The 22,234-nt window shown below is 37.3% G+C and overlaps 1 protein-coding gene across 2 annotated transcripts in view; it reads right to left on the reverse strand.

The window, feature by feature from the left end:
- Positions 1-22,234, reverse strand: part of Col4a5 (collagen type IV alpha 5 chain) — a 193,164-nt gene that overhangs the window by 83,509 nt on the left and 87,421 nt on the right. For both annotated transcript variants that reach the window (XM_087903202.1, XM_048428518.3), the window contains exons 11-21: positions 19,526-19,561; positions 19,394-19,435; positions 19,145-19,237; positions 17,699-17,752; positions 17,557-17,613; positions 16,614-16,658; positions 13,423-13,476; positions 12,262-12,303; positions 9,929-10,061; positions 1,531-1,704; positions 1,026-1,109 (exon numbers count right to left, since the gene is read on the reverse strand). In XM_087903202.1, coding sequence (XP_087759328.1) covers positions 1,026-1,109; positions 1,531-1,704; positions 9,929-10,061; positions 12,262-12,303; positions 13,423-13,476; positions 16,614-16,658; positions 17,557-17,613; positions 17,699-17,752; positions 19,145-19,237; positions 19,394-19,435; positions 19,526-19,561 — 814 coding nt within the window. The remainder of the gene's footprint in view (positions 1-1,025; positions 1,110-1,530; positions 1,705-9,928; positions 10,062-12,261; positions 12,304-13,422; positions 13,477-16,613; positions 16,659-17,556; positions 17,614-17,698; positions 17,753-19,144; positions 19,238-19,393; positions 19,436-19,525; positions 19,562-22,234) is intronic.

A 22,234-nucleotide genomic window follows, 5' to 3' on the forward strand; every position in this document is an offset into this window, starting at 1 on the left:
TACTTGCAGTAAAATAGAAAAACTAGGTAAGAATTTCTGAATCAAAACCCTTGGAGAAAGAGGAGGGCATAAATCCTACCATGCTTTAAGCACTAACAGTAACTGTAATTTGTTAAGAGTGTATGGCGTGGGCACAAATGCAAGTGGGTAAGTGCATGTGGTAGCAAAGATCCATGAAATTCTTTGCTATTATTTTAATTTGTCAATGAAGAAGGAAGCAAGTTAAGAGTCTTAAAATGACAGTAAGTAAATATTAAAGCTTAAAAAGAGAAAGGAAGATACAGACTCAGGAAAATGGAAATCTGAAACTACTCTTGCTATACTTCAGTTATAAATAAATGCACTGACGTGAGGAAACAGCAAAGGAGGCAAGTTTAATAATAGACTAGATTTCAACGATTGGTCATGTTGAGTTATGGGTAGTTTGAGGTAGGTCTCAGTAGGAGTTGTAGGAGGCCCTTCTATATTTGTGTTGCTTTCGTTGGTTATTAAAGAAACTGCCTTGGCCTAGTTTATAGGGTGGAACTCAGGTAGGCAGGGAAGACAGAACAAAATTTTGGGAGGAGGAAAGCAGGGACAGGCAGACACCATGGTTCTCCTGCCCAAGACAGACGCTGTTAGACTCATGATGGTAAGCCACAGTCAATTGGCAATACAGATTATTAGAAATGGGTTAAATCAAGATGTGAGAATTAGCCAATAAGAGGCTAGAGATAATGGGCTAGACAGTATTTTAATTAATACAATTTCTGTGTGGTTATTTCGGCTTTAAGCTAGCTGGGCGGCCAGAACAAGGGGCTCTGCTCTCTACAACAAGTAGGAGTGAAGTAATGTTGGAGTCAAGTTATTAGAGGCTGTAATCTAGAAAAAGATGCCATATGAAAACAACATTATGGAAGAATACACTATTGTGTATGCACTTGGAGTGTGGACTTGGGAATGGCTGTGTTAAGACTGAACTTAGAATACAGGGCATTCTGCTAATGACTTGAAAGAATGAAGGAAGGGATGCTTGAGTATCAAACCTTTTGCTCCTTGCTCTCCTTGGAGTCCTTTATCACCTGGAGATCCTGGGGGGCCTGGAGGGCCTTCTTTACATATCTCATCACCTGAGGTTAAAGAGAAGATAGCAAGCTAATTATTGTCAAATGTTGAGAAGACTAGGCAAAAAAGTACATAAAAACAACAGAAAGGCTAGAAAAACATATTTTCAATTACTTCTTTGTAAAAATACAACTCAATATGGGGGCATATTGTTGATAATGAATACTGCTTAAAGACCAGTATATAACCAAAACCCCAAACTAAAAATAGCAGTACAATTTCTTAGATAATCAGAAATAGAAATAATGATTTCAAAAAAAAAGAATTAGGACATGCAATTAAAATTAATGTTACAGAAGAAACGACTTTAAGTCATCAAATTTTAAAATATGTAAAAAAAATGATGTCAAACTTCAGTCACATTCACTTACAAATGAAATAAAACAAAAGATCAGCCAAAGTTATCAGAATGCAAACACAACTTACGGGATGGCATATGAGGGCCGGGAGGACCAGGAGGCCCTGGAAGGCCAGGAGCCCCAGGCTGTCCATCAAGTCCAGGAGATCCAGGAATACAAATTCCAGGGGGACCTTCATCACCTTTTTGGCCTCTTTCTCCAGGATATCCAGGGGGACCAGGAGGACCCATGACTGCTGTCCCTAAATAAGAAAATGTACCCATTAAAAGTGATCAAGATGATCTTATTTTATAGACAATTATTTTGATTCTCTAGGAGACAGTTTTAATGATAAAGCCTCCCTTTAATGTAACAGTTGGACTTTCTTTTTCCATTTTAAAAATTGTAGCCTTAGCATACAAAATAATGGCTTGCATTATAGCATTTTCATATATATGCTCATATCCATCTCCACACTACCTTATTCATCTCTCTTAACCCACCCTCACCTATTCTCTTTCCCCTCCCAGGCTCCTTTCTGCTTCCATGGCACATAATATAAAGCTAAATTCAATTCAGCATGGACGAGACAATGCACCCTATTTTATTTTTATTCCCTATGCTTTAAACCCCTTCTATACCACACTTAGTGTCTGTTCATTTGGTTTGTGTAGTAAGTTCCTCTATGAGAATTAGCATTTGCAAGAATGAAATGCTTTAAATAATGTAATAGTTTGGGTATAAGATATGATGATTACTTAAAGTAATGGCCAGGCATAGTGGCCCATATCGCAGCACTCAGGTGGCAGAGGCAGGTGGATCTCTGTGAATTTGAAGCCAGCCTGGTTTACAGAGTAAGTTCCATGACAGTCAGGGCTACATAGTGGGACCCTGTCTTGAAAAAAGCAAACAAGCAAAGGTAATTTTATGGCTTTTGAAAATTACTAATAAAATAATACCCTCTCTTTAACACTATGATGTTCTACCCCCTGAAATGCCAGAAAATTATTAGTAATGAGGGAGGGAGGGGACTATTAAGCATGGAAATGTTTCAGTCGGGATGGGAAGTGGGGGTAATGTCAGGGTATAGAGAAAGTTTAACAAAAACTAAGGCTGCATATAAAGAACATATAGAGGTGTGCCATGAAAGGCTACCATTCTGGTATGACATGGCCATTGCAAATCACGAACACACAGCAGCTTTGGATATTTTTATGAGATGGGTCCTTTAGTGTTATATCATGGAAAACAGAAGGGGGATAACAGAAGCTAATAAGCTATGGATAAAATCATATTATATATACACACACATACATATATGTATACATATATGTGAAATACATACATATATGGAATACATACATACATCCGATACTATGAAAGTATCAAAATGCAAAGAGAGAGGGAGTACTTCAATATGATCAAATAAAACATCTGGACAGTTTTCAGTTCTACTGCCTAATTCTGTACATCAACACATGAAAACATGCTTTGTTTTCAAAACTACTAAGGAAATAATTATATATTTTTAAAAATTATCTTTCTACATTTAAAACTTTACTCATATTTACTATTAGGATCAACTTACAAATTTCTGTTTAAAATCCTATTGGAATTTGAAATCTGAGAGACAGAACTTAAAAAGGTTATTTCCTATTATAAAGAACTTTAAAATATTGACCTCTTACATAAAGTGTATTTTGATATATATTTAGTAATTTTACATTATTAAATATGACTATTTAACATGCACCATGTGATATGGGAAATAGGCTTTGCCATTACAAGGTAGAACAAATCTTCAAATTTCCAGTTTCATGGAGAAGTCTGGCAGATACTATGGACCAGTAGGCTGAAGATGGGTGTCCCAATGTTACAAAAGAACTTTGGGTGACTGTCCAGACAGTGAGATGTTTCTGTCAATTCTGGAGTTTTGGAAGCTGCTTACAATACACTTTCTGTTTAGTTAGCTAATATTGTATCCTTCTGGAGTCTTTGATGGAGGTGAAGAATAGATAGTTATACTTTTCCTTATTTATTATAAAAGATAAAGTAGATATCAATAGTGTAACTGTAATTCTTGCTTGATACCTGTCTTGCTATATGTAATTTTTACTATGTTAAAGTTAAAACCTTCCTTTTTAAACAGAAAAGGGGAAATGATATGGGAAGTCCTTCTGTTTATGTGTTGCTTTTATTGGTTAACGAATAAAGGAGCTGCTTTTGGCCAATGGCTTAAGAGATTATAGCCAGGCTGGAAGAGATATATAAAGAAAGAGTAGGTGGAGTCAGGCAGAAGCCATGTAGCCCCACCGGAGACAGATGCTGGATGCCAGATAGAACTTTACCCAGTAAGCCACAGCCACGTGGTGATACACAGATTAATAGAAATGGGTTAACCAAATGTATAAGAGCTAGCTAGCAATACACTTAAGTGATTGGCCAAGCAGTGATTTAAATAATATAGTTTCTGAGTGATCATTTTGAGTCTGGGCAGCCAGGAACAAACAAGCAGCCTCCTACAACAACCATGTGTGTGCTGGTGCCTTCAGTAGTCAGAGTGAATTAGATTCTCTGGAACTGAAGTTACAGGCAGTAGTATAAGTCACCATGTAGGTGCTGGGAACCAAACTTGAATCCTCTAAAAATGCTAGCAGCTCTCTAAACTACTAAAGCATCTCTCCATCCCCATTCAATTGTACTTTTAAAAGGCCTGGAAAGAGCTCTTCCCTATATTGTTTGGGGTAGGCTCAATTGCTTTCTTGCTATTGTCAATTTCTACACATTTATTGGTCTATTCTCTTTTAATTTCTTCATATAGTCAGTTACAGAAATATAACATAGAAACATCTTTGACATTTTAGGGTAAAATTAAATGGTGATATATCATACATGATTTACGGAGAGATATGGTTAGTATTTTATTGGATTTTTGAGACAGGGTTTCTCTCTAGTTTTTGGTTCCTGTCCTGGAACTAGCTCTTGTAGACCAGGCTTGCCTCAAATTCATGGAGATCCGCCTGCCTCTGCCTTACGAGTGCTGGGATTAAAGGCATGCGCCACCACTGCCTGACTGTTTAATTTAGCATTATTATAGGTTCTCTGTTAATAAATGAGGTTGAACCATTTTTATTTATAGGTTATCCCCTTGGTGGTTTATTATCACTGTTACTAGATTTCCTGTTTATACTTTGAAATAATTCAAAATATGGGGATTATGTTTTTTGCCAGTTTGGTAGAACTCATTCATAAAACTATAAAAACACCTGTAAATCAACACTTATTCATGGAGAGTGTCAATATTTCAAAGTCTTCTATGGAAGTGGTTCTCAACCTTCCTAATGCTGAGACCCTTTAATACTGTTCTTCGTGTTGTAGTGACGCCCAATCATAAAATTATTTTTGTTGCTACTTCATAAATATAATTTTGCTACTATTATGAACAATAATGAACATATCTGATGTGCAAGATATCTGACATGTGACCCCTGTGAAAGGATAATTGGACCCCCAAAAAGTCATGACTCACAGGTTGAGAACTTCTGTTCTATGGCAATTGACTTAGGCTTCATACTCTCTCATAACAACTTTCTTTAATAATTTGATTTTGTTACTTAAGAAGTTTATATTTCATCTAGAAAGTCAAATTTATTAGTAGAGATTCATAGTTTTCTAATTACTAAAAAGAAATACTTATGGCAAAATTCTTTTTTCTTCTAATTTTATTTGTATCATTTCTGAGTTTTATCTTGACGATATTTGTTAATCTGTCCTTGTTTCAAACTCTTTTCAATATATTTTAGTTTCCATATTCACTCGTATCTGTTTTAGTTTTCATTTTACAGTTCTTTTCATTCTGGTGAATTACCCATTCTATATGTTTGTGCTTGTTTCATCCTGTGTGAACATGTGAGTTAAGTTTATCATTTCTTTTCATTTCAAGGAATATAATGCCATGCTACATTTCCATTTCTCACTTATTTTTGGTATTTGTAGTCTTATAATAGAATGGGAGTATTGTTTGGGCTGCGGTTAATAAGTTTTCATATGAAGCACATTTTATTGTGGCATAGCAGTGGTTTGACATTGCCATATGTCTGCCTTATCTCTGAACTTATTTTTAACAATGTCAACATGCAAATACTAATATACAGATATTTGTGTTTCCCCAGTCTATTTTACTCTGGTTTCAGAGAATCACAAGCATACATACTGTAGATTGTTTTCAGGTCAAATAGCATATATTCTTATAAATAGTCTATACAAATTTGCACAGAACATGTATCCTTTGCTTTCTAGAACATTCATTTCTCTCACTCATAGATACAGCTTGATTATGTTGATCAAAGTAATTATACACTTATTTTTAATTTGTTCAAAGTACTAAGGATCTGTCAATTTACCTCCTGTAATTTATAAATTTTATATCATCATCACTGTTACTATTCATTAAGCATATTCATTAGATTATTCTGACTTTAATCACTGTATTATTATTTATTAAATACAATACCTGTGTTGTTAATGCATAGTTTTCAATGAATTTTCTTTGACTTGACATTAGAATTAAGACAGCTTTCTTTTTTCTATCAATAAATTTTAATTAATATGTTTTGTTCACTTTACTTGTAAGTTTTCTCCTGCTTCAGATATACATATTCTGCAGACTATACAATATTTTATCTCAATTTTATTTTAGTATCATCTACTTTGTGTTTGATCTTTCAACATGTTAATGATTTGCTTTTCAGTATTTTCTGTGTCATCTTCTATTTTATTTTTTTATCTTTTAAAGCTTTTATTTAATTAACATTTTTTCATTTATTTTACACACTGACTACAGATTCCCTTCCCTCCTCTCCTCCAGCCTCCCCACTCCCATTTACCCCCTTCCCCATCTACTCTTTGCCCCTCTTCATTCAGAAAGAGACAGGCCTCCCAAAGGTGTGAACATAGCATGGCACATTAAATTGAGGCAGGACCAAGCTCCTCCCCCTAAATCAAGGCTCGGTGAGATAATCCAGCATGGAGAACAGGTCCCAAATATCCAGCTAAGTGCCAGGTACAGATCCTGATCTCACTGCCAAGAGCCTTAAAAACAGAACAAGCTATAAAACTGTCACATACAGAGGGCCTAGGTTGGTCCCATGCAGGCTCCCTAACTGTTGGTCCAGAGTCCATAAGCTCCTATGAGCTCAGGTCAGCTGTCTCTGTGGGTTTTCAGTCATGACCTTGACCCCCTTGACTCATACAATCCCTCCTCCCTTTCTTAAGCAGGCTCGGTCTAGTGCTTGGCTGTGGATCTCTGCATCTGCTTCCATCATCAGTTACTGGATAAAGGATCTCTGATGACAATTAGGGTAGTCACCAATCTGATTACAGTAGATGGCCAGTTCAGACACCTTCTCCACTATTGCTGGAGTCCTAGCTAGGGTTATCGTTATGAATGCCTGGGAGTTTCCCTGGTACCAGGTTACTACCTAACCCCAGAATTCGCTCCCCATCAAGATGTCTCTTTGCTTACTTTCCCCCTCCATTGGGCTCTCTGAAGTTCCCATCTTCTCATTGCCCCCCAACTGACCCCCAGATGACCCCTTCCCAGGGAAATCCATGCATCCCTCTTTAAACCCTTCTTGATATCTAGCCTCTCTGAGGCTGTGTATTGTAGATTTTGTTATCCTATACTTTACTCTTAATAATATCCACTTATGAGGGAGTACAAACCATGTTTGTCTTTCTGGATCCGAGTTACCTCACTTAGCATGGCTTTTTCTAGTTCCATCCATTTGCCTACAAATTTTATAGTCATTGTTTTTACAGCTGAGTAGTACTCTATTGTGTAAATGTGCCACATTTCCTTTATCCATTCTTCTGTTGAGGGGCATCTAGGTTGTTTTCAGGTTCTGGCTATTATGAATAAAGCTGCTGTGAACATAGTTGAGCAAGTGTCCTTGTGGTATGAACATCCTATGGGTATATGCCCAAGAGTGGTATCACTGGCTGTTGAAGTAGATTGATTCCCAGTTTTCTGAAAACCACCATATTGACTTCCAAAGTGGCTGTACAAGTTTGTACTCCTAGCAGCAATGGAGGATGTTAATCTTTCTTTCGGCCTAATTTTAGCTTCTATTGTACAGATTGGTTTATTTTCCCTCTGATCAGTTAAATTATACATTTTATTTCTATTCTTCTCTAATAATGGTTCGTGTAAATTTTGATCTATGTATTTAAATCTATATATTTCCCCTGTCTCTCCCTCTCCTCTATCGCTCCCTGCCCTCACCCCAATGTGTGTGTATATGCCTCACTCTTCATGCTATATTTTGAGACAGACTTTCTCACTGGACCTAGAGTTTAACAATTAGGCTAGACTGACTGGCCAGAAAGCACCCAGAATCCTATTGCCTGTCTCACTTTTGCTAGGATTAGAGGCATGCACCACTGTCCCTAGTTTTTTACATCAGGGTTATTGATTCAAACCTGGGTTTGAATATTTGTGTGGCCAACACTCGATGCACCTAGCCACCTCTAAAGTTCTTAAATCTGTATTTCAAAAAACTTTAGAGTGAGTAATATTTATATTCTTACACATTAATAAGGCAAAACTGAGAACAGTATCACTGGCTGACTCCTTGTCCTCATCCTATTGGTAGCTTCTCTACCATGTAAGGAATATTCACACATACAGTCCTAGATCATTATGAATTTAAAGGCAATGTAGCTTATTCAGATCTTTCTTAGCCCATGATTCTTCTATCTTACCTCCCACCCCTACTTTTTTCTGTATTTTCCCCCTTACTGTCAGAGTAAAACCTTTAGTAACGACGTAAAGGAAGGTCTGGAGGTGGCAAATCATCCAGGTATCCCATCTTCACACCAGGATGGCAGTTTAGTAAAATATAGGCTTCAAAATTTATAGTTATTTGTCCTTATTACTGTGAAAATACGTTCCATTATCTTCTGCAAACTCTCACTGTTCTGCAGGCAATGTGCCTTTTTCTCCCTTAGGTAAGTTTTTCAGAGTTGTTTATTTTTAATATTTTATTTTTAATTCCTAAATTCTGAAATGCCAAGGTAATGAGCCTAATGGACTTTGTAATTTTGTTATTATTTTACTCTTGGTTGGTGTTTAATGATCTTTTTACAGAGGGGCATGTGTCTGTGTTTGTGTGTTCAGCGCTTTAACTAGATGGATTGTCACCACTATTACTTTTCCCAATATCATATTTTAAATACTGTTTCTTGTCCCAATCTTTTGTATATGACTCACTCATGATATTTTTGAGAAATATTAAGTTTATCCCTTAAGCATCATATTTTTCCTTTATAGTTATCAACTCCTGAACTCTTTTACCATAGCCTGCGAAAATTCTTTATTTTAAATTTCAACCCATAACAGATATTTAGCTCATTGTTTTGAGATGAGGACTAAAAAGAGCATATTTAGACTATAAAGAAACTCACACTTATCATTTTCTTCATCAGAAGGTGTTGCTTTCCTCAACATAACAGTATTTCCTTAGTTACACATTTTTTAATGGAAATAACCTGTAACTCATTGAATATATATGTGTGCTAGATACTGAAATGAATGTTTTTGTGAATTTTGCATAGATTGTTACACTTTAATAAACAAGATACATAATGACAGTTTAATTTCTGGTCAAATTTTAAGAGTTACAATATACACTATATCTTCTCAGAGAATGATATAAAAGTCAATCAATACTGAACCTTAAAGTTTTATACATGATAAAGTCAACATGGAAATTGCTAATTCATTGATTCTGGAATTCTAAATGAACAGTGCTGGTTACCAATGTTGTATAGGAGACATAGAAATGTTGTCATTTGTTACGTCAATATCCTGTTCTCTGACAGCATGGAAAGTGTGATGATTCATCTACCAGATCAAGGAACTATTTGGTACAGTATATTTTTAGTAGAAGGTAAAAGTGAGATTTATGGCATTTAAGTGGGCTTTTAAAAGGACATGGGAAGAATTTGGCAAGAAACACAATAACACATGTCTGGTACAGCTGGTCATTTAGAAAGTCCCCATTTGTATAGTAGAGATGACTTAGTGGATATACTGCTATTGGGAAAACATGAGGACATGGAGTCAGATTCGCAGAGTTCACTTAAAAGCCTGGCATAGTAGTATAACCTCAGTGCTGGTGGTGCAGACAGTAAGATCTTGGAGGCTGGCTGTTCAGGAAGCCTAGCGGAAACAGAAGGCTACAGGTTCATTGACAGCCTTAAAAAAGTGCAGAAAAACTTCTCAGTGTCAACTCCTGGCCTCCACAGGAGCTCAGGTGGGAGGTCACCAGCACACAGACATAACATGTTACACAAACATACAGGGGTAGAGCACAGAATACTCACGTCATCCACTGCCATGCCCAATCAAACCAATATGATAGAATTGTATATATGGATTGGCTAGGATACTGAAAGCACAGAGATATAAACACATTCTCTTCTACCTGGAGGTCCAGGAAAGCCAGGTGGCCCTTGTATTCCAGGAAATCCTCGCTCTCCTTTTTCTCCAGGCAAACCAGGTAACCCAATATTTCCTTTTTCTCCCACAGTTACACCAGGGCCAGGCGTAGGAATTACCTTTTCATAGAAAAAGAAATTCAGGAAGCCAATGAAGAAGCTTGCTCTTCTAAATGGAATCAAGAAGCTACCTATGATTATAATACTGTGTTTTCACACAGTTCTTAGATATTAAACCTATCACATAGATTGATTCTCATTAAGACTGCTCCATAGATTAGGTCACCTTCATCACTTTTACCCTCAACCAATGAGGAAGCATACAATAACAGCAAATTGAGCTCAAGACTTACAAAGCTTGAAGGATTTTTGTTGTCTCCTCTCATATCATTAACAGCTATTTCCAGTCACCTAAAACCTGGCAGTTCTTTAAAACAAATGCCTCTGATTTTCTTTCCTCGATCCTCTTGTCACAATTACTGCCCTGATCTCACACTTGGACTTTGCCTTTAAGTTTATTCCCTTAAATTCAAGCCTATTTACATCATACACTTGCCTCAAACAAATTTTCCAATGTAAACGACTTGTCTTAAAGATAGTACTTGCTTACTCCCGACTGTATGTGATGCTACTTGTAACCCTCAACTCGGTCAAATTACTTTCAGCATCACTCTCAGCTATGTCCTTGTCTATTATTTCTAGCAATGAATTCTTATCACTCCAGCCTGTCTGATTATAACCATTTCACTTGTATATTGTTCACAGTTTTCTTTCGTTTGGTTTTGGAGGTAGACTTTTTCTCTGTGTAGCCTGGCTGTCCCAGAACTCACTCTGTAGACCAGGCTGACCTCAAACTCAGAGGTCCTCCTGCCTCTGCCTCCCAAGTGCTGGCATGAAAAGGAGTGTGTCACCCTGCTCAGTGTGCACACTTTATCAGTACTTTTTCATATGTCATTCCAAATATCTGCAGTGCCTTCCCATAACCTTTATAATAAGTCAATATGCATATCACTTTCTTGAAAAAAAAAAACCCTATCTCTTTACAGGAGACTACATTTATATAGCCCAATCAACTGAGCATGCCCAGCTTCTAGATCTTCTTATGATTTACTTGTATTCTAAATAATTTCACAAAATAACTATTTTAAGTTGATTTGGCACACAAATCAATACTAGCAAACTATGATATTTTACTTTACCTTGAATGGACGTAAAAATATTAATAAACAAGAGGCTAAAAGTTTGATATACAAAATGGGGTAATGGTCAAGGAAAAGTATGCAGCACTCTCCTGATTTTATTTTCTAATTTTTTAAAAGAATGATTACTTTCTGGAGAACTGAAATTATTATTTTAAAATGAAAGTGAATAAAAAATATCTAATATTTATGCCAGGTAGTGGTGTCACACACCTTTAATTTCAGCACTAGGGAAGCAGAGGCAGGCAGATCTCTGTGAGTTTGAGGTCACTCTGGTCTATAAGAACTTGTTCCAGGACAGCTAGAACTGAAACCCTGCCTCGAAAAACAAACAAACAAACAAAATTATCTATATTTATTATAGCCTCATTAGGTTTGGCAGTATTCTAAATATTACTACCTGAGACATACTAGGGTAAGAAGAACTAAAATGTCAGAGTGTATAAAATAAGTTTAATCCACTCACTGCTGTGGATTCAGTACAGTAGAACGTCTGAAGAACTACCAAAATTTCAACCAAAAACATTGGTAGAACCTCAACAGCTATTTTCTTTTTAATCTTGATACACTCGAAAATGTACATGACTTAAATTCTACAGTGAATGCAAATATGGTGGCAAATCCACCTCCCTTCAATTATTCTTTCCTATAGCCATTTCTTACTTGTTATCTAGAGGCCCCAGAAAGCACACACTCAAGAAGGAAAGAGGTGTGAAGCAGACATTACAAACTGAGAAAACCTGTTAGGACTAAATCCATGTGTGCCTGAAGCACTGCAGGGGAAACCACCAACCCTGGCTTTCCCCAGAATTCTTTTTCGAGACCCTTTGTAAGCAGCAGTTGCACCACCTGCTGGCTGTTTAAGGAAGGTGTTGACAATCATGATACAAAACAACAATGTATAATTTGGGACCTTAACTATGAAAAAGTAACACAGACAGAACCGTAGAAGGTTAGCACTACTGGATTTTAAAAGTTCTAATGGCTTCTAAGCCAATAAAAGCTGGTAATAATTTCAAATTTTATGTCCTGTGAAGAAAAGGCAGATAGTATATAACTTGCATAAAAAATGATGAAGCAATATTAAATTTGGGAAATTAAGACTTAAGAGAAAAACTTACTAGTCCAGGAGGTCCAGGTGGGCCAATATCACCCTTTTGGCCCTGTTCAATACAAATGGATAACACATAATTAGTATGGATGACACAAAACATAATTGCCTCAAGAAACAATTGACTTTTATAAAGACTCAGAAGTCATTAATAAAGTTGTCAAGCGCAAAGTACAACAGGAGTTAATGAAATAACTTGTCTAAGCCTATAAAGACCTTGATGTTGTCTTGGATTTACTGGTTACATAATCTTAACCAAAATCAATTAACCTTTCTGGCTTATTTAAAAGCTGAAGACATTGGACAGACTTCTATCAGCAACATTCATAGGCATGAAGAAGACAATATTCAATTGTTACTTTATTGGCTAACACTCAAGAATAGATCTATCTCTCACACTTCCAGCTCTAGGGACATTCCTCTGAATCATGAGTTACTAATTGAGAAACAATCCTGAATTTTAAGTATTTGATGCTTCCCTTCATTCCAGTTATGTCTTTTAGGTTAAACCAAGACTTGGATCTGGTCTAGAGAAAAACCATCAATAAAATATGTAACTTCAGTATACTTCCAGTTTGTTTTATTATTTCTTTTTAGTTTGGTTTGATATAAAGGAGTTAGAGAAGAGAGGGCATTGAGGACTGAATATTTTGTGATGGGCTAAAACCAGGCTAACTCCATGCTTCATACATGCTTTCAGAGTCACTTTTAACAGAAGTAACTAAGTAAGTGACTTTAAGCAGGCTGCATCAGTCCAGTGGGAAAACTACAAAGAATTAGCCACAGATTTACACACAATAATTGCATACAGAATGGAAAATATTTAAAAGAGACATTCTAATTTTACAGCTCGAAGCTTTTTGAGTAAGAGAACCACTGAAATAGTGCCCAGTCCTCTTCTTGAAAGTTGTGCTGACAGGTGTTTGCAGCAAAGGCACTGACATTATAATGAAAAGGCAGTCACATATATTTCCCCATAAGCACTGCCATATAGGTCAATGCAAGGAAATTTAGCGAACACATAATAAAAGAAAAAAATGTGTAAAGAAGCCATGCATAAATACAAGTACTAACTAATTATAATGTTTTCAGTTATAATTCAGTATCAACAGGGGAACTGTTTGTGGTAATAAGAGTAAAACCAGACACGTCAAAATGCAGAAATTCTTACCTTTTCACCATTCCTTCCTGGTTCACCAGGGTAACCAGGATCACCAGGCAAACCCTTTAAGAAGGGGGATAGGGTAAAAATCACTAAACATAGCAAAATGGAAAGATGCTAAATAATCATGTTCTCCACAGAAGTAATGAGAATACCAACTACATCAGCCCATCAATAGAACAGAACACACAATCCATACAACTATCGCTATCTGAATTTCTACAAAGATGCCAAGAAAACACATTGGAAATAGGGAAGTATCTTCAATAAATAGTAATGGAAATCCTGGGTATCAGCATTCAAAAGAATGAAACTCGATTCCTATCTCTCACATTGTATAAAACCCAACTCCAAATGGACCAATGGCTCCAAAGAAGATTTAACACCCTAAAACTCCTATAACAAAACAAAACAATGCTTCACCATAGAGGTATGGACAAGGAGTTTCTGAATAGGAGTTCAGTAGAACAGAAAATAAAACTCATGTAGTAGTTTGAATGAGAAAGCACCCCCTGGCACAGGCTTTACCATTTGAACACTTGTTACCAAGTTTGTGGAGGTCTAGGATATGTGGCCTTACTGGAGGAAGTGTGGTACTAGGGGCAGGCTCTGAGGATTCAAACCCTTGTCCTATTCCTAGTTTGTTCTCTCTGCTTCTCACTTGCAGTTCGGGAAATGAGCTCTCAGTTTACTGCTCCAACTGCCATGCCTGCTGCTTCTCTGCCATGATAGACCGTCAACCCCCTGGAACTTAAGTCCAAACAAACCCTTCCTTCTGGAAGGCACAGCAGTAGAAAAGTAACTAAGACAATCGACACGTGAGATCTCATGAAATTAAAAAGCAAAGGAAATTCGTTCAACTGAAGAGGCAGTGCACAAAACGGAATAAAATCTTTGCCTGCTATACATTATCTGACTGAGGACTGGTGTCAAGAAAACACAAAGAACTCAAAAATACCAAATAAGAAGAAAACAAGCAACCCAGTTTAAAAATGGGTTGCAGAACTAGAGAAAATTCTCAAAAGAAAAAAAATGATAGGAGCTGGAGAGAATGGCTCAGTGGTGAACTGTGCTCGCAGAAGACCTGTTGCTAGTTCCCAGCACCCAATGGTGACTCACGATCATCTAGAACCTCCTTCTGAACTCATCAGGCATGAGACATGCACATGATACAACACATATACACAAGCAAAACACATATAAATAAACAAACAAATAAATCTAAAACAAAAGAGAAAACAAAACATATGAATGACAATAAACACTGTATTGGTCAACACCCTTAGTGATTAGTCGAATTCAGATTTAAATGACTTTAACATTCAATCTCTTCCCAGCTGAAATGACTGTCATCATGAATATCAGGAACAACAAATGCTTATGCAGATGTTGGGAAAGGAGAATACATTGTTGCTGCTAATGTAAACTAGTATAGCTACTTTGGAATTCAGTCTGGAGATTTTTCCAAACACTAAAAAACTAGCATACAACTCAGCTATATCACACCAAGGCATATGAGACCTTATGTCTCACAACAGACATACTTGCACACCCATGTTCATTGCTGTTATACTCAAGTACTTAGAAACTAGAGGCAGCCTAGAGTCCCAAGAACTGATGAATAAAGAAAAATGGAATTATAAAAATTGTGGGGAAATGTATGGAAATGAAAAAAGCATTCTAAGAAAGAAAATCCAGTCTCCAAACTACAAATGCCACATGTTCTCTCATATGAGAATCAATTCTTTATTATGGTATGTCTCGTGTACAGTACCTGTGCAAACCAGGAAACAAGGAAAGAAATGGGGGTGCAGAGAGGTTGCCATAAAGGATGAGGGGATGATAATAGGCCCTAAGTAAACAGAGGGGGATACTGCGTGCAAAGGCTTAGGCAGGGATAGAGGGGCAAGACTGGAGAAATAAAGATGTAGGTGTGGGAGGCTTGACAAGGATAAAGGGAATATAAAGAAATTTGGAAAGCAAGATGTTTCCACTTGTGTGATAGCAGCTTGACTTGTGATGGGATGTAACCAGTTCCCTCTGAATGAATTCAAGACTCACTCAACATGAGGCAAGTGGGAAGAGGGAAATGCCATGCCTGGTATAAGCCTGGCTAACAACCCAAGTCTGAAGAGGAAGTAGGCCCATGCAGTGAATGTCTTCTGATGATTAACTTCCAGACATACCAGCTAATGCCTTCTAAATACCTCTGCTTATACCCGTAGACACAGTGATCCCCAGCCTTCATCAGAGAAGCATCTCCTAACAACGAACAGTGGTGAATGCAAACACTCATAGCTGCCAGTGATACAGAATATAAGTGACAGGCTGGGCCCCACCACAAACAAGTGACTTATACCACCCTCTCAAATGCTCAGAGAACATAGTAGATGAGGAGGCAGCAAGTATGTAAGAACCCAAAGATAGGGTGAAGGGCTACTAAATGCCATCATCAGGACTTAATTCCACTACTGTAATTGTTAACTCACCTCAGCTGAAGCTGCCTGTACTAAACCATACAAGACCAGCCCAGACACAGCAGAAAAGGAGGGGAGACTAATGCAGCCCCATCCTCTGCCGCTGAACTACTGACTTTTAATAGATTCTGCAGGAGGAGGAATCACTCACTGCCTTTACTTATGTTCCCTCCTCTGCTTAGCCCATCAGGATCCAACGGAGAGCCCCAAACTCAGTCGTACCAAGGGCCTGGATTAATCTTTCTGGGCCACAAAATCAAAATGAATGGACATGAATGTGTGAGAGAGATTTGTGTGGAGCAAGGGAGGTGGGAGGCGAGAGAGGTGAGAGTGGTCAGTATGCAAGATGTACATATATGAAATGGTAAATAATAACAACATATGGCGTGACCAGTCAGTCTCTGCTCCTGCCCCCATGCCTTCCTTGCATGCTGCATCTCTTCCCCACCATGGAGGACTGTATCCTTCTTTAGAAGCTTTTGTTATGTCATTACAGCAACTGGGAATGAATCTAAGAAGATAACGCCTTCCTAATTACATCTGCCTTAAAACTAGAGATATTTCAAGTTTATATTCAAAATGGTGACGATAATTTCCATTTCTTTAAGCTATTTCCAAACTCCATACCGTGTGCCCCTACCTTTTAACCACCACCTACAAATAGTGCAAATATTACCAAAGATTTTGTTGTTGTTGTTAAAGAAAAGGACCATAGTTACTCACTGGGATTCCCGGTTGGCCAGTCTCTCCATCTTTGCCTGGTTTACCCTGCATGATACAAAGCAATGGTGGAGCAAGAACAAAAATTTGTTATTTAGGAAGTAGAAAGTTAAGGACTATAGCAACCATTAATAGTACCTTTTAAAAAAATGTTCAAGAAAGGGAGTTTCTGTGGCTTTGAAGCCTGTCCTGGAACTAGCTCTTGTAGAGCAGGCTGGCCTCGAACTCACAGAGATCCACCTGCCTCTGACTCCTAAGTGCAGGGATTAAAGGCATGCACCACCACTGCTCAGCACATTAGTACTACCTTGAACTATATAAATAGACTTTTTAAATGACAGTTATTATAATAAGTTATACATGTAGTTATATTTTTCAGGCAGTGAAATTAGGATTTAGAAAGAAAAAAATATACCCACACGTGTGTTATAGAAATTAACTAGGCAAAGATGCGTTATATTTGCTTAATGATGTGAGGATGTGTGTTTAATTATGTAAAGATGTGTTGCATTTGTTTACCTTGCCTGCCTACGGCACCTGTTTGATCTAATAAAAGGCTGACCAGCCAATAGCTAGGCAAGAGAGGGATAGGCAGGGCTGATAAGCAGAGAAAATAAATAGGAGAGAGAGAAGAAGAGAATGAGGGAGAAAGAGGGACATGCCTGGAGCCATAAGCCAGGCCAGATGTGAAAAATCAGTCTAAGGAAGATATACAGAGGGAAAGAAAGGCAAGGGAAAAGGCCCTGAGGCAAGAGTAGATAAAGAGAAACAGGCTAAGTTGTAAGAGCTGGCAGGAAACAAACCTATGTTAAGGCTGGGCATTCATAACTAATGCTAAGTTTCTGTGTCGGGGTTTGGGAGCTGGGTGGTGACCCAAAAGAGAAAGTCTGATACATATAGTGTACTTAGAATTTTTATAAACACTACTAATGGTCACAACACTTACTCTTTTGCCTGGCTCTCCTGGCTCACCCTTTTCACCTTTCACACCACCTGGAGGACCCTGCACACAAACAGTAGTTTCATGAGACCGTGTATATCAACACCAGTTCATATTAAATGATTCTAAAGCATCTTAGGATACTTACTGGAGGACCAGGTATTCCTGGAGGTCCAGGAGGTCCTCTATCACCAGGAACTCCCTAGTCAGGTATAGGGGAAAGCAAAGCACATTAATACTGGAATATGCATTCTCACTCTACTACAACTCAGTGGAGTTCCAACTACTGAACATGTTTAATAATGAAAATTTTAGGTTCATCAGCTATAAACAGACAGCAGAGTATTTTTAATTCAAAGCTGAAATCGGAACATAATATAAAGCTCTTTCCTCACTTCAGTTAATATCTGGTATCAATACCAGCTAAATAACAAGATATGTAATAATTCTTTTCACTTATGTAAATATTTTACAATAAGCAAGAAAATATAAAACTAGAAGATTTGGCAGCTGCATAACAATGTATCTTTTCATAGATAATTAATTGGTTTAATTTGTATTGATAGTAGATTTTAAATACATTTTTCTTTTCTTTTCAATGCTCTTATCAGTACTGAAGTGAATTAAAACGCATATATCTTGTTTGTTTAAAGGTAGGTCAGTGTGCACTAAAAGAACACTTGATCTTCTTTCATGGCATCAGAGAATGAAAGTATTATAATGACAGTCTAACTTAGCACTTCCTGAGCCTAGCCATGACTATAAAGCAAGGAGCAAATATAGAAACATCCCAAATGGTCATCAGAGGATGAATAGGTAAGTAAAGCATTTACGATATCCACACAATGGAATATTATTTAGCCATAATAAGAATAAACTACTGCTACATGCTAAAATTAATTGAAATAAAAACATTAAGTCATATAAAGACAGCCAGCAATGAAGGCCACGTATTGTATGATTCTGTTTATATGAAAGACCAACAGTAGACAAATCTACAGAGCAAAAAGATAGAAAATGGAGAGTTAGGGGAGATTGTGAAATGGAAACTAATAGGCATGAGTTTTCACAAGGAGTTGATGAGAATTTTCTAAAAGTGCACTGTAGAAACAGTTTGCCTACCTTGTGAATAGTAACTAATGGATTATATATTTTAAGGATTAATTGTTTGGCATAAAAATGATACCCTAATAAAGTTATTTTAAAAATTTAATCATTTGAAGTCCTTGCAATTAAAAGAACACCCACATTTAAGAGTACATATCTACATATAGCTTGTTTTAACAAAAAGCAAGATTTTTAAAAAATTTTATAGAATTTTTAAAAATTTGATTAAAGGAGATATAAGTGACAAAAAATTGTACATATTAAGAATGCAGGATGGAGGGGTAGAAGGGGGAAGGGGAGGACATGGAAGAAGAGGAGGGAGGGGACTGCACGTGAGATGTAAAACAAATGAAAAGATAATTAATAAAAAGAATGCACAATGTGATACCTGAATATTCCTATGCACCATGAAATGATTATCACAACCACAAACAAGTTAATAACATAGCTATACCAACACATCCAATTCCCCTCTCTGGGGACTCACCTGATCTCCTTTCTGAAATTCTACATCAATTGGTCTTTTCTGTTCGCCGATCTGTCCAGGTGGACCAGGTGGGCCCTGAAGACCTTGTTCACCCTATTTACACAGCAAAAATACAGTGATATTTAGTGTCTACTGCAAGTAATAATATAGACAAACTGTGTCCATTGTAAGAAACAGGGCAAGAGAAAGACAGTACAAATGAGTATGAATGAAGAAACATGAAGGCTGAATAACTGACTCTTTACTCACTTTTTCACCTTTGGGTCCCTGGAAATTTAAGCCCATATTCCCCTGAAGAGAGAAGTTTCAGTTTAATTTCTCATTAACAATAAGAAAAACTAATCTACACAAAATAAATGATGTATCAAGAACGAACATTACCTTTGGTCCTGGTGGGCCTGGTGGACCAGGAGGGCCCTTAGAAGACACAGAAAAGAGGAAAAACATTATATTAAGATATTTCTTTACAATTATTTGGTTGCAGAAAATGTGGCAACTGAAAGGGACCTTCAAATGATTTTTAAGACTAGAGATATAGCTCAGTGATAAAGCAACTGTGTAATAAAGTGCAATGTCACAAAAAAAATCCTAGTTTTTTTCTCTTCATTGTATTAATGTCACAGTTCAATTAATTGAAACAATCTAGACAAGTGTAGAAACTTCTGGTATTAACAGGGGCAGAAAGCTAAGAATGATGTGAGAGAGGGGTAGGTAGTACAAGTACCAAAAACAAATAACTAAATTAACTTGAACAAACACATTTTTATCACAATTATGGGTAACAAAGCACCTACAACAATGAAGTTGATTTTTAGGAAGCACACCCTCTTTGTTTTGTTTTGTTTTTCTTTCTTTCTTTTTTTCTTTGAGAAAGCATTTCTCTGTCCTGGAACTCTATCTATAGACCAGGCCACTCTGGAACTCACAAAGATCTGCCTGTCTCTGTCTCCCAAGTGCTGGATTAAAGGTGTGGACCATGACACCTGTGCTCATTTTTTAATCCAGCTATGTTGCATGCAACTGTATCTGTGTTTCTGAAAATGCCTCAAGGCATGATAATTTAGACATTTCTTGGTCACCCTCCATAACCATATAGTAAGACCCAATTACTGAGGACACCTTACACTTCGGCTGCGGTTAAACAGAGAAACCAATCTCAAACACACCAGGAAACTTTCTCCCTGCTGAACAGATTTCATAGTGACAGAAGGTTCTATGTAGAGTGCTGGGAAAGAAAACACATCGATGGGTAACAGTGGCATGATTGTTATTGGATAACTAACCATTTTCTGACTGGACTTGAGGTCTGTTCTGCAGGAAAGAATGCCATACCTCATACTGTAACCCTGGACAAAAGGCTGTGGCTGGGGAGGGCTTAGGCCCAATGGTAGAACCTGCTATTGGTATTTCCCTAATTGGTCATGCTATCTACATGCCTTGTAGATATTTATTTTTATACCTATAGATCAGGGTTGTCTTTAACTTTGATTAGAAAACCTCCTTTTTTGTATTAGAGAGTAGTCAATGAGAGACATAGATAACTAGTCCAAATCCGGAGACTAAGAGACTAAGTACTAACTACTACACACAGATTACTTTATTTGCTGTAGTTTATCGCTGAAAGACCATCATGCATTTTCCTTTTTCTCTGTATGTTTCACCGAGCATTTTTATGATGTCGTTTATCATGGAGAATGAAAAGGTTACTTGCTAAGTTGTATTTTGAAAAATCCAGGTTAGGACCAGAAAAGGGAAGATTTCATTAACATTTCTCATCAATTCTCCTCCCACTGGGATCACACAAGCAGGCAGACAGTGCAAACTCAGAATCTTTGCAGACAACAGACACATCAACTGAGCTTATAGTCAGCCCAGAAACCTTAGTAGAAGGTGGGGGTGTGTCTTTGAATGACACATTGAGGTTCAAGGTAGGCAAGAAGAAAGACTTTGCATCGGGATTCTGAAACACCTAACAACCTGGGCAACAATCAATGACTTGAATTTCATCAACGTGTAAGATCTAGATCTAAAGATAAAAACTTTATTTTTAGTTTAACTATACAAATTGTCATTTGATGTTGGAAATAATCAGACTGAATGAGACTGAAACGATAAAGAAAATGTTTGAAATAGAAAAAGCGAGCAACTGAGTGCTCAGCCCTAAGCTGGACATCTGTATCAAGAGCCCTTCCTAAGGCTCAGGGAACACTGAAGAAGAGAAGATAGCAAGGCCGCTATCTGGAAGATGAGAAGGAGGGCTGTGAGTGTTGCCTTCTAGACATGACTTGACCATTGTGCTCTTGAACTCACAGAAACCAGGCTTACCTACCCAAGATCTTCACAACTTTATGCCAGCAAAAATCTTAGTATAGATAGGGTAGAAGACCTCCAGGCCCCACCTCGCGCTGAGGGGCTATCATGGGTTGAAAGTTGCGAGAGAAGGGGGCAATCATCATTTCTGAAGGATGTGGCCACTGATAGAATCCCCATGCTCCAGTGGATGGCTTCACATCCATGAACTTATGGGCTGCAAGAACTGGACGTAAAGGGTTCCTTTTTAAAAACGTGAGGTTGGGAGGGAAATGTTGACAGAGATAGAGGGAGAGTTAAAGGGGTGATATGGGGAATGAACATGATCATATTTCATGTATGAAATTCTCAAGAATAAAGACAACATTTTCAAAGGAAAAGTTAATGAGGCATTTTTTTGCCTATGTATGACACTTTTAATATAAGCATTCTCTGCATTTATGCATAGTATCTTAGTGACACTTTGCTTTCTCTATTATTGAATAAGGGTCTTTTGGATGAATATACAGAAGTGTGGAGTGAGTCGGTTAAGTAGCTTGCAAGGGTTAAAGAAATTCAGGGTTTGATACCAGACTCAGATGACACCAATACTGTGAAGAGGTGCCATGGCTCAGAGTCCCCTACTTTGCAGGATGTTAATAATTAAATAAAAGTGAAAGGGGGCATATTTAAGCCTTTTCTAAGGAGTTCCAGTAGATTCTTCTGGAATTTAGCATACATTATTTCTCCTACTTAAGTGTAAGAACCAATTGTCACAAACAAAAGTGCAGATATAATGAA

Source organism: Myodes glareolus, chromosome X, assembly GCF_982192425.1.
Source record: "Myodes glareolus chromosome X, mMyoGla1.1, whole genome shotgun sequence".
Taxonomy (NCBI): Eukaryota; Metazoa; Chordata; class Mammalia; order Rodentia; family Cricetidae; genus Myodes; species Myodes glareolus.